Source organism: Cyrtonyx montezumae, unplaced genomic scaffold (assembly GCF_038088225.1).
Source record: "Cyrtonyx montezumae isolate F1298 unplaced genomic scaffold, pur_monq_1.0 scaffold_16, whole genome shotgun sequence".
Lineage (NCBI taxonomy): Eukaryota > Metazoa > Chordata > Aves > Galliformes > Odontophoridae > Cyrtonyx > Cyrtonyx montezumae.
The window spans coordinates 1083820-1096465 of record NW_027071892.1 but is presented as its reverse complement, the minus strand read 5'-3'; the positions used below and the strand labels follow the sequence as shown (position 1 = coordinate 1096465).

The 12646-nt window shown below is 43.6% G+C and overlaps 1 protein-coding gene across 1 annotated transcript; it reads right to left on the bottom strand.

Annotated features, from left to right (window-relative positions):
• Positions 1-11: 11 nt before the first annotated feature.
• LOC136046043 (acyl-coenzyme A synthetase ACSM3, mitochondrial-like) lies at positions 12-12190 on the bottom strand. The gene is made up of 15 exons (XM_065732303.1): positions 12009-12190; positions 10771-11001; positions 9207-9417; positions 8330-8537; positions 7955-8098; positions 6951-7104; positions 6190-6269; positions 5373-5496; positions 4738-4818; positions 3974-4075; positions 2641-2768; positions 2426-2525; positions 1890-2009; positions 1072-1737; positions 12-112 (listed from the first exon to the last, which is right to left on the bottom strand). The coding sequence occupies exons 2-14, from the start codon at positions 10966-10968 to the stop codon at positions 1651-1653; spliced, it is 1737 nt and encodes a 578-aa protein (XP_065588375.1). The 5' UTR covers positions 10969-11001; positions 12009-12190; the 3' UTR covers positions 12-112; positions 1072-1650.
• Positions 12191-12646: the final 456 nt, after the last annotated feature.

Genomic DNA, 12646 nt, shown 5'->3' with positions numbered 1-12646 from the left:
CAAAACTGGGCCAGTCTTATGATGTCAGATATGTGTTCTGAGCAGGGGATGAAAATAATGCTGCTTGGCAGTTGTTTAAGCATACAGACATACCTATGTTAACATGAATGGACTGAGACAGAACTGCATGGGAACTGCTGAATCACAGCCTGAACCACTGATTGGTCACCTGAGGTGAGCACCGAGTCAGCCATGGGGGCACAGGTGAAGGTGATATACCTGTGTGATTGGAACGGGTGGAGCCTGGCTCCACCTCTCCCAGACCCCATTTAAGGGCTGACCACCACCAGGGAAGGATCTCTTCTTGGAGATCCCTCCCATGTGGAGTCCCCTGTGAGCCTTGTCATCCTGAAGGTGAAACCTTTAAAACACTTATATTACTCCCTTATATTAACTCTTACATAAGTCTATGAGTCACCAGAAGGAACCAAACAATGCTGCAGTGTTCCAGAGTTGCCATAAGACCTTGTGCAGCATCTGGTGATGGTCTAACCGGGACTGATGACACATAAGATGGACCTGCACTGTGTGATTACATGCTTCCAGTAGATACCACCGAGCACTGGCCCAAAGAAGAGTTCGACTGATATGCCAATCATCACCCATCTCGGATTACATCAACATGCGTCACGACAGGCAATTATGTAAGCGTCGTGATGTATTGGGTCTCTGTATCAAGGGGGGTTCACCTTATGGTTACTTGATCAATGGTTCATGTTGTGAAGGGGTGGAGTGTATGAGAACTGCTGAATCACAGCCTGAACCACTGATTGGCCACCTGAGATGAGCACCGAGGCAGCCACAGGGGCACAGGTGAAGGTGATATACCTGTGTGATTGGAACGGGTGGAACCTGGCTCCACCTCTCCCAGACCCCATTTAAGGGCTGACCACCACCAGGGAAGGATCTCTTCTTGGAGATCCCTCCCACGTGGAGTCCCCTGTGAGCCTTGTCATCCTGAAGGTGAGCCATCTTCTCTTTTGTATTATTTGTATTCTATCTAGACCTACTCAAAATATGCCATCATCTATACTATTTCTTTGTGAAGTACCATCCTTGGGAGTTATTTACCCCACACAGAACAAATCATTGTGCCGCAGTTAAGGTGTGAGTAGCTGTTGTGACATGTCTTTAATTCCTACTTCGTCATCATGTGTTTTAAATTCTTGGCTACTTGAGTCCTTAAGCATTTTAATGATGTAGATTTTTATACTATTTTTTCTAAATATACTTGTAGAGATTTGTAACTGTAACTTTTAAAAATCTGTTTATAAGTTGTCATGCTTCTCAGAAGTGATTCTTGAAGCAAGTGATGTACTAAACTCTTGTGATTTTTTTTTTCATTTAAGTAATAATAAAGGTAAAATGCTAGCGGTGTTTCATTAAGTTTGCTTAGCACATCATCTATTGATTAAACATCTTTTGTGCCATTCATATTAGCCTGCCTGCTTCTGTGGCACTGGGGTAGCTGAGTGCTGGGGGTCAGGTGAGACTGTGAAAACCTCAACTAAGAGAGATGTAGTGTGTCTTCTCCTCCACATTACTGTGTAAATCAGCATTATCTTATTTTGTTTAAACAAACAAAGCAAAAAGCTACTGGAACCCACACCCTGTGTTAAAACTACAATGCATCCCCAAAACCAGAGAATTCTAGTATCTCCTCCACTCCTTCTGGCGCAGTTCAATTCTTCGGATCTTCCCGCTAACGGTTTTTGGCAGCTCTCGAACAAACTCCATCTAAGGGGAAAGGGAGGAATGCAGTACGAAATAATGTATACAAATGTGACTTCCCCCCCAGTGACATAGCCTCATTAGTGACATAACAGTTGATCTGTGCTTGTCTATAGTAGTGGCAACTACTTAAAATATTTGGATGATTGGCAACTTACTTTCCGAGGATACTTGTATGGAGCAGTAGCTTTCTTAACGTGGTCTTGTAGCTCTTTCATCATTTGTTCTGGATCACGTGAGGCATAGTCAGGTTTTAAAACAACAAAGGCTTTCACTACCTTGAAGAAGTTAAGGGAACAAAGTGTTAAGTAGTGATGAAACAGCATCACACAACAGTCAGATTTGAAACTTCAACCAAACACTTACCTACAAACTACAGAATAATAAATACAGTGGATGCAAACATCTATGCCAACACTGTGTGTTTGTTTGGACTGTGGAGCTGGTCAGTGTGGGAAGTATTGGAATGCAGAGGAAAAGCTTCAAATTGTGCTTTAGTTATGTTGGCTATGGGGTAAATTGTCATGGTCAGTTTTTCTGGTTTAGACGTATCTGGTAGAGTAGCAATGCCAATTTGGTTTTATTTAGTTCAAAAATGTCATCGCTAGATAGACTAATCCATTGGAAGTTGGTCTTTGTCAGCCGTGGTCTGCATAAAGCTCTTTTTTATCTAAAATGTGCTTAACTTGTTTACCTCTCCCCTGATGGGGTCTGGACTGCTGACAACTGCTGATTCCACCACTGCGGGATGCTCTATTAGAGCACTTTCTACTTCAAATGGTCCGATGCGGTATCTTTAAAATGGAGATAAAGATCCTTTATTTGTACTTGAAGCACATAAACGCATCTTGTTTGAATCAGCTCTACTATTTGTGGTGGAATATGTATTTTTAGTCAGTGTTGAATTACCCAGCAGAATTAATGATATCGTCAGCTCTTCCAACAAACCAGAAGTATCCATCATCATCCATGATTCCCCTGTCTCCAGTAACATAGAAATCCCCACGGACTGTTGCCTTTGTTTTCTCTGGATCATCCTAGGAAACATTAAATTGTGTTTTACATAAAAGCTACCTGTAAAATAAAATAAATTGCATTCTAGCAGATTCATATTCAGCAGGAATATTGAGTGGGATATTAATAATAGGCAATTGTAATAAATGACAAGAGACTATTAATTCACTATTACCAGCCCACAAAGCTAGAAATAAAATTAAAAATTGCCATAAATCTGTGAATTACTACTTTTGACTGACTTAATATACTATGCCCAGTGACTTGAGGAACCACTGAAGGCTACAAACATATGAATGCTGAAAGATTTAAGAATTGGCTTTGAAGTGATTATCCTTTGTTTTTGCTTTGTTTATGTATCCTATCCTAAGATCTCAAAAAAAAAAAAGTTTTTTACCCTTAAAAATGTTCTAGATCACCACAGTCCAATTAATTAATGATTTTGCTATAGCCAATCCAGCTGGCTTCTGTAATAAATATCTAAGCAATATGCATAGTGCTCATGTTCTCATTAGTGACTGGAAGACCTGATTTCAGGTTGGGTGTTAGCAACAATTTCTTCTCAGAAAGAGTGGTCGGCCACTGGCATGAGGGGAGCTGCTGTCACTGTCTCTGGGGGGCTCAAGAACAGGGAATATGTCACACTGAGGTACATAGGTCCGAGGGGCTGAGTTGATCGTTGAACTAGATGGTCCTAGTGGTTTCTTCCAACCTGAATGATTCTATGATTATATGCTGATAGGATCTATAAAATTTAATATCATTTCCTGTTGTAAGAAGCAAAAGTACAAAAATGCACTTGTTTTTATAATTTTGGGACTGAAAATTTGAACTGAAAAAAAAAAGAACAACAACAACAAAACAAAACACTAAGTGGAGCCCTGTTCTGCAGGGTCTGGACTTGAACAGCGTCCCCACTCAAACTTCTCTTCCTAGCCCTCCAACCAAGGGTATTTGGGGACATGAGGGGGAGGCTGTGAGAGATTTCCCTTTTTATTAAGGAAATAATCAAAAGAAATTGGATTTAACTTGCTCAGTAAGGCTCTATCGTTGACCATCTAACGATTTGTGTAAGTAGGCCAAGAAGATGCATGAAAATAAATGAAAGTCTCTTTTTCCTTCCCAGGGGTTTTCAGGCATCTACACTGTATATGTAAATGACATGATGCACAGATTCCTTGTCAGAGGCTTAACATGGCATGTGCTCTAGCTGGAGAAATGTTCTTACGGCATAGCGAGTAAAGAGGAAAAGTGGTCTTGTAGGTTTTACTTTGATGGCAATCTCTCCTTCTTTTCCAGGAGGCAGAATATTACCATTTTCGTCTATAATCTAAAATAAGCAAAACACAACTTTATTATCTTTAAGCCAAATTAAGAAGCATTATGTTAATGCTATAGAATCTTGATACCTATTTAAAACATTCTGTTGAAATATCTATTGGAGAATTATTTGAAGCACTGGAGGCAGGTCTGTCTCTGAGAATTACAGTGTCAGATTACTGCTAATCCACTGTACTTCACACTGTTTTTTATCTGAGTAATTCCAAGTAATATGAAAACGTAATGAAGTTAGTAAGACCCTAAAGAAGTTAAGTAATGAGCCTGAAAACAGAGGAAGCTATTAAAAAGCTTAGAATGGTACTAAAAAGCTCAAACAATATTGCAAATATTACTAGAACCTGCTTCAGCAGTTCTGTTATCCCCAAGGAAATATGTTTGCTCTCACTCTTCATTAGCTTGGCAATTTGACTTCCATGGTTGCCTTCCTATCTGCTAGTGGGCTGTCATCTATGTCATCCTGCTGAGGCTGGTGCAAGAGTAAAGCGCGACTGCTCGCTTTGCACACTGCATCTGGGACAGTGACGTCGTTGATTCACAATTCCATTCCTTGGGGAATGATGCTGCATAGCACAGTGCTGTGTTAAATCTTTCATACCTCTTCGATAGCAAATGATGATCTCAGAGACAGCAGTGCTACAAGAGGTGCCATACCTTGACGTCATACCCCGGAGATGGCTTTCCCATAGAGCCAGGTTTAATTTCCATTCCTTTAAAATTTCCACAGACCAGCACCTGTAATAAATATTTTTCTCAGCTAAACAGTGACTTGTATATTCAGTCTTAGCATAGGTTTAGAAAACTCAGCTAACACTGTGAACTTTTGTAGGAAATAATGATCCCTTCATTATAATCATATGTCCAATTAAATAAATGATGTTCTGGAAATCTCACCCATAGCCCCAAACAATGTGAGCACTACAAAAATAGAGTTCAAAGCAGAATTTGGAGAGTCGTCATGAAAAGTGCATCTCCTTTGTGTCAGCTCTCAATGCAAAGCCCACGTGAGGAGCAGGCCTTGAATTTTGGGGGGAGCCATTACAGTTGTCCTACAAGTTAAAAAACTGTTTTCATTGTTGCCTATTGGAACTGACTTGCTCTCTAAAGGTCACAAGTGTTGCAATAGTCGTGATGAATTGGTGTTGTTGGAATGAGGTGAAGTGAGGAGGAGTATGTAAACCTAATACAACTGTGTACAATCTTTGTAATGACTTTTTCTTGTCAAACTGAATAGGATTTATTGCTGTATCTGCAAAGCATATACTTTTCTCCTGTAAAGGTCAACATACAGTTTCTGTTTGTCCATAGCACTCATGGATATCCAGCCCTGTCCGCGCTTTCCACTCAGCGATCACCTCGGGGTTGATTGGCTCCCCAGCGCTCACACAGTGCCGGAGCCTGCTGAATGTGCAGCTGAGAAAGACAAAACGAGCAACTGGCAGTTATCTGTCTGCTATGTCCCATTCGCTGCCATATTCCTGTATTGTGGGGACCTTCCTACACAAAATGCTGAGTCTTTTTTGTTAAATTTGAATTGTGAAGTGCTAAACAACCACAAATCTGAAAATAACACAAGAAAGGAAAAATAAAAACTTCCTGTTTTGCTTCTGTTTTATTTAGAACATCTAATAATGTGATGTTTCTAACCCTAGAGTCTGAACTGGAGCCTGGACCAAAGAGGAATAACAAAGTTTAACCCTGTCAATTAGAACCCACGGGAGAGTTCAGAGAGGCCAAAGTGTCTTTCATATGTGTCACTGAGCCATACCAACATACACTTCATGGGGAGTATACTGCTGGTGGGACATAGGAAAGAAACAGAGGTAGGGAGAATGTGACAGTAAAAGTAGGACGTGTTAACTGTGACACATGGTTATCTTATTACTGCCTGAGCTAAGATGCTTTCCACCGTTACTTACAAAGCCTAAGATGGCACCCCAAATATTTATTCTGACTTAATACACAGTAAGTGAAACTCAAGATGTTGAGGAACACAGTCAGAGTTCCTGTTATGCCGCTGTCAATGTGGAATAAAATCCAAAAGCTGAGCACTTGTCCCACAGCTTTGATGGAAGGCACTGCTAGGGACCCTCTGCCTCAGCTTACCTGGGCAGCTGGTGCTGCACGAGCATCCGGTAGGCAGTTGGAGCTGAGCAGAAGACTGTGATGGGATATCTTGACAGGCTCTAAGGAGTTCAGAATAATAAAAACCAGCACCAATATACTGAAGCCTGTGAGGTCTCATCTACATTGTAAGAGATGATGTAATGATATCTGCCTGCATCAGGCTTATGAAACACACAAACAAAATACTAGTGTCCTAAGAGCAGTTAGCACAGCAGTTATATTTAATTAATTTTTTTTCTTCAAAACTGAATCTATGTTATCTTACGATGGGTTCAAGGCACCAAAGCTTTGTACTCTGGAAAGGTTTGAAGTCCTCCTTGCAGGATTGCTTCATAATTGCAGTTTAAGGAGAAAAAAATCTGAAATCCTAACCCTACTTTTTTAGATGTACTACAGGACTAAAACTGAAAGCATTCTCCAACACAGCCTGGTACTACCTGACAGCTCCCAGCTCTCTCAGGAGAAGGGGTGAAATGGCGGTAGACTTTTACAAAGGATAAAGAGATGTGTGTGGAGAATGGAGGACAATACAGTGCCAATGGCATTTGTTAAGGGAATTCAGCTTTGCTGCCTCCTCACCCCTTACTCCTGAGTTACGTGGTGCAACTGGCATTCTCATTTGTCTATTATTGTCACTCACTTTAATAACAGATTAGCTCTGCAGATTCCAGCCCAGTTTCCTTTGTGTTTCACTTCTAGGCCTAATAGCAAACTGCTGCAAGGTCATCTCCCCCACCTACCTCAAAGACAGCAGGTGGGTTGAACTGTGGCATCTTATGTACAAATAGACATGCCCCTTCACTCCACGCCGAAAACGTGCTCCACGCTGCCTTGGCCCAGCCCGTGTCTGAGGTATTCCAATATATATCTGAAGAGGTCAGGTTTAGCCAGTACCTGATAGCACAAGGAAGAACAGCCCACTGTCCTTACTTAGCAGAAATAAGGCAAGTAGTAAAATGTTTTGAGATGTGGAAGGGAAGCGAATCTGGCACTGTTGGTCGTGGGTAAGCGGAATTTAGATAGACCTCAATGACTGAGCACAACCAAGTCCTGGCACAGGGAGGGCACAGCAGGACAGACTGACACTGCACGTTTCTACAAGATGTTGTACTGAGTACTTGTTGTACTACAAGCTGCAGAACCCTCCTCAGGATGTGATGTTGCATGAATATGAGATTGCATGGACTCGTTGTTAGTGACAAGGGTGGTTTTGGATTACTGCATGTGGGCCTCTTCTGGTTTGTTATTCTCTCCCAGTTAGAGTGAAGTGCACTGCTCTATCAAGTTTATAAACAATATTGCTTTAAAAATTTAGAGGTTCTGAATTATCAGCATTTCATTCCTCTGGGAGCTGTGTTGAACTCAGACAGACATGAACCCAGAAGCCTGTCAGACTCACATACTTCTCCCATTTTGGATACAGATTTTCTAAACTTATGCTGATATTCATTTGGTAGACAATCTCTTAAATGCTAACTTGTTGAACATGCAGCAAAAGATTTATCTTTAGTTAAAGAAAATATTAAAAAGGAGTTAGTGCATCTATTTGGCTGCTACATTCCATGCACACTAAGACAGCTGGATTCAAAATGTGCCTTGCTTCCTGGGGAAAACAAACAAACACACCTTGGTTGTATCTAGCAGAAGGGTTGTTTTGTAGAGCAGTGAAACAAATGCTTCTGGTAAAACCTTGCATTTATCTTCCTTTTGCCACATGACCAATCTGACAAAGCAGTGGACATACCTTCCGCTCACTGTGAGGCCAATGCCATAGCTGGAGTGGGAATGTTCTGCCATTTTTGGAGCTCCTGTAGTCCCACTAGTAAAATAAATGACTGCAGGGTGTTGAGACTTCGTGCTTACGCACTGGTGATCAGATGGAGCATTTCTTCAAAATAAACAAAATCAGGAATAAATCAATTTGTGTAACTTATACATTCCTGAAGATGTTTAAAATAACCCCTGCAGCAGTGATCAAGAGTGCCAAAACCATTTATATTTTTCCACTGCGCAGACCCAGAAGGATGAGACCACATTGGCACGTGCAGCATTTCCCACCCAAAGCAAATGGAACCACTCTTATCTCTGCTGCGGCACTGTTGCAGTGGTGGTTACTCACTTCAGGAGATCCTTGAAGCTCAGCCACCCCTCTCGGTAGCCCTCTGACACCAGTAATTTGAACCTCAGAGACTGGCATTCAGCCTCTACTGACTCTACAGTTGATGCCACAGAGTCATCAGTGATGATGCCTTTTGCCTTGGATTTCTGTAGGCGATAGAGAATGTCCTTTGCAGTCAGCTGCTGCGTGCCAGGAATCAGGACAGTTCCTAAATGGGAGCAAGTGGAATGCAAAAAAGAGCTTATACATTGCTTAATAGTTCTTGTGCTGCTAAGACTCAGCTTACTTGGTGGTTTTGAGTGGGACAAATCTATACTGAAAGCAGAATTTGGCCCTATGTTTGTAAACATACTGACTTCCTTGGTGGATTGAATTCTATGTGAGGATGAGCACGAGTTAGGAGGTACCAGGCTGGTCATGGGACATTAGAAGAAATCAAGGGAACAGCTTTCCTTGGTCTGAAGGCACCTCCTGTGGACTGTGCCATTCTTCTGGACTTAATTTCTGTACTGTATGCTGCTAGTGTCTGTGGGGCAGCATGACATTCTGGGCTGAAAATATTGGCAAGCTGAGCAGGAACAGGGGCCATGTGAAACACTTGGCTAAATGTGGGCCAGCTTCACTGCAAGGTTGCAGGAAGGTGCATTTGTGATGCATCACAAGTGCTGGAGAAAGGAGAATGTCAAGGAGTGGACTCATAGTGTTTTCCTAACATCTAGAGCATGAGCATAACTACCCAGAAGTGCCACATCTGGTTTGAAGGGTGTTGATCAGTGTTTTACTAGTTTGTCCTCAACAGCACGTTTCTAGTTCTGCGTGCAGTAAGTAGCAAGTCCTGATTTCCATCCCCATATGCCATTTGTGTGCTCTCACCAACCTGTTCTCATGCAAGCCACGTTCAGCAGCCACCACTCTGGGATCCGTGGCAGAAGCAGAAGAACCCTGTCTCCATGCTGCAGACCGCAGGCACCAGAGAGTACATTGGCCGCTTGCCGGGACAGCACTCCCAGATCCTCAAAGCTCCACTTCACCTCTTCTCCATCACCATCTACCCACCACAGTGCGGGGGTTTTAGGCTTTTTTCCCTCCTACAGAACAGGGTAGAGTGCAAATGCTTCACTTTAGGAACACACCACTTTTACCCTAATTAACTCTTCGGAAACAAAGCATTTGGCTCTTATTCAGTGCTGGAGGAGTCTGGGGATGAAGCTGAAATTTGCCGCTGGCTCCAAACAAATCTCTCCTTCAGGAAGAACAGCCTACAGATGTCATGTAGAAAATTAAATTTGCATTCCTTTCCTGAGCTCATGGTGTTTCTCTCTGCAGAGGCTGACCAGCTTTCTGTTGCAGGCCACAAACAAAGCTGCTGATGGACACAGGTGCAGCTGGACTGTGCCTCTGTGCTGCAAACTCTCCGAGCTCATTTCCAACTTCATCTTGAACTGGGCCCATTTGTTACTTCTGAAAAGCAGATCTGAGGTTCGAAAGCACAGTGTGACCCCTAGTCAATGTCACTCATAACTAACAGATGTATGAAAAGTGAAATGTGTGTACACGGTGTGCGCTTAAGGAGATGGATGCCTTTAGCAGTGACATTGTGCAAGTCATTTCCTGAGCACAGAAGACCTCATGGGGCAGCAAGAATATGGTATCTTGTTATCTGTTTGAAGGCAAACACTAAGGTTCATCTCTAGGGAGAAGAGTTTAGCTGTGTACTTCAGAGAGCAAAACTCTTCTGGTGTTCTTTCCTTGCTTCATTCGCAGCCTGCCAAAATCTGTTCTTCCTGCAGACGGAACAAATGCTCTCCTTGTGTCAGACTGGTGATACCTCTGCTCTGATCCTGCTGCCAGGTGGACACCACTGTGTTCAGCCCCTCATCAAGAAGAACCTGTGGACTACATCCACAGACACTAGGGCAATATAGTAAGATAGGTGATATAACTACACTTCTTTTCTTTTTCATATTCCCCATCCTTGCTTAGAGCTCATGTCCATTTGAGCACTCCAAGTGGTTCAGTTTTGTGGACTGATATTTCATGATTCAAAGATTTCATGACTGGAAAAGAATGGATAGGTTTGGCATTTCGCTGTATTCACATTTTGCAGGCAAGCAGTGGAGGCCAAGGGCTTTGCCTCGCACACTCAGGCAGGTTGCATGTCACAGCTGGTAGGGGAACCAGCGCAAGGCTCAGAGTGTTCCAGTTGATCTTGTCATTAAGACACAAATTTACTCAGGGTCAATGTCACCAGAGTTACTGATTAAAGGAGCAAAGCACTTGGGCTCACAAACAGGGCAGCATGTGGCCTAAGGGATTTACAGGTTCAAATCACATGAGGTGTTCATCAGATTATAACCAGAGCACAACAGCAGCAGCATGCTGGCTGGATGTGCCTGGCAGTTCTCAGCTCTTCAGCAGCAGAGCAGTCAAGTAGCTGTTACCTTTTCTACTTCGGTCCACCTGTCTAGCACATTGCTTGCAAAGTTGAAGTACTCCGGCACCTCTGGTCTGTGCTGCTGTTTCATAAGTTCGTAACTAAATGAGGCCTCAGCTGGGGAGCTCTGGCTGCAAAGCTGTTGAGATCTTCTCAGGGAAGTATGCATGGACACAATATTCAGGGCCTTCAGTAGACAACGCATGGCAGCAGCAACCCAAGCAGCCTTCAAGAAATGCTGCAGTGACACAGACACAAACCTGCTGTTAGCCATGTAGTTTCAAAACAGCGTTCACTATCACACAGTGGAATGTGCTGTAATAACAATACCTGGTATCTGAAATACCTGGTGAGTGCTCCTCTGGTTCTGCCGCTGTGGGTCCCTGCCCTCCACTGACGATCTCACAGCTGAGATCCCAACCATGCACCGAACTAGCCACACTCAGGCCAGCATACCCCTGAGTCACAGCTCTTCATCCTCCCACAGCTCCCACCCATCTGCTAGACCACACTGCTGCTATGTGGCAGGTACACTGAAAGCATCTACAGTGGGGTTGCAGGGAATGAAAGGTCTGCCGCTGACTGACAACACTGAAATACCAGAACTGACTAAGATGCTGCAGAGATAACCAACAGTCCTGCATGATTTACTGGCTTATTTATATATCTCAGACTTATTTGCTTCAAAGGCATCTGCTGTTTTCCCAGTCTATCAGCGCTGGGGTTATGCTGCTTGCCAAGAGTAAAATGCGTGTAGGAAAGCCCTGAGAATGTTTTAGTATTGCTGTTTTAAGCAACCAAAACCACCACTCACTGAGATGGGGGAAGTTTAAAAGGACCCATGATAAGGGATTCAAAATGCAGAGCCATGTTTCTCTACAATCAGCTTAGCAGGAGGGCTGAAAACTCAACAATCATCTTTTTAATGCATAGTTGACATTTATTTACAAAATAATATAAACACTGATAGCTCCTTGCTGAATTAATAATCATCCATCTGTACCCACATGATTTCAGAGATTCAGTGAAGCAAAGAGACAGTTTGGTCTGTTAACATTCAGTCTGTTTATGACAGACACAGGAGAGAAACCCAGTGAGATGAAAGGTGGGGAGAGGCAGGGAGAACAGGGAAAGCATGCAGGCAAGAGGCACATCAGTCTAGTTCCAGTACCAGCAAGTGCCCTGTCCAGCAGCAGCACAGCTGGCGGGGGAGCCAGTCACCTCGTGCAGAGGCTGTCACCTCACCTCTCAGTCTCTCAGCCCTCCAACAACTGAGATGCACCCCAGCTTTGACTGCTTGTGCAAATCCAAGGCTTCAGTTGCACAGTTCTTCTGGCAGTGCTGCTGTGCCCGGTGACTGTCTGCCGTGAATGTTCCATGTACTTTGGACTCCACAAGGGGCAGCCAGGTCCCATCTGGAGAGAAGAGCTGACAGGTTTCTGCAGAGCTCAGAGTGGAAGCAGAAAGTGAAGAGAAGGTGAAAATCTCTCCTGTTTCCTTCCAGTTCCCTCCTCCCTCCCCTGGCCACAGAGAAGCAGAGCCTTAGGACCTTGCCTGCTGCAGCCAGCTCCAGCTTGTTACACTCTGTCTGGGGCAGCACAGGGAACAACAGATGGTAACCACAGCAGTGCAGCTGTGGCTGTTGATTCCGGGGGTGCTGCAGCTGACACGTGGCTATGTAAGCACTCTGCCCCATGGCCGTGGCATTACTGTGCATTTTTTGCCGCCAGCCTGTGCTGGGAAGGGCAGCACTTGCCAGGGAGCTTGGGACACATTAACCTTAAATTGGAGCACCAAGATTTATTCCTAAGGGTTTGTCTGTCAGAATCCCTTCTGCTGTGTCTTCACCCTCAAGCCCCAGCTCCAAGGCCAGCAGAGAGATT

What these genes read in the sequence shown, in the direction of transcription:
- LOC136046043 (XM_065732303.1), bottom strand. Translation starts at nt 10,968, where the DNA reads ATGCGTTGTCTACTGAAGGCCCTGAATATTGTGTCCATGCATACTTCC. An exon ending in CTCCGGGGTATGACGTCAAG is followed by an intron (nt 4,076 to 4,737) that starts GTATGGCACCTC and finishes TGCTTATTTTAG; the next exon opens with ATTATAGACGAAAATGGTAA. An exon ending in GATATCATTAATTCTGCTGG is followed by an intron (nt 2,526 to 2,640) that starts GTAATTCAACAC and finishes TCCATTTTAAAG; the next exon opens with ATACCGCATCGGACCATTTG.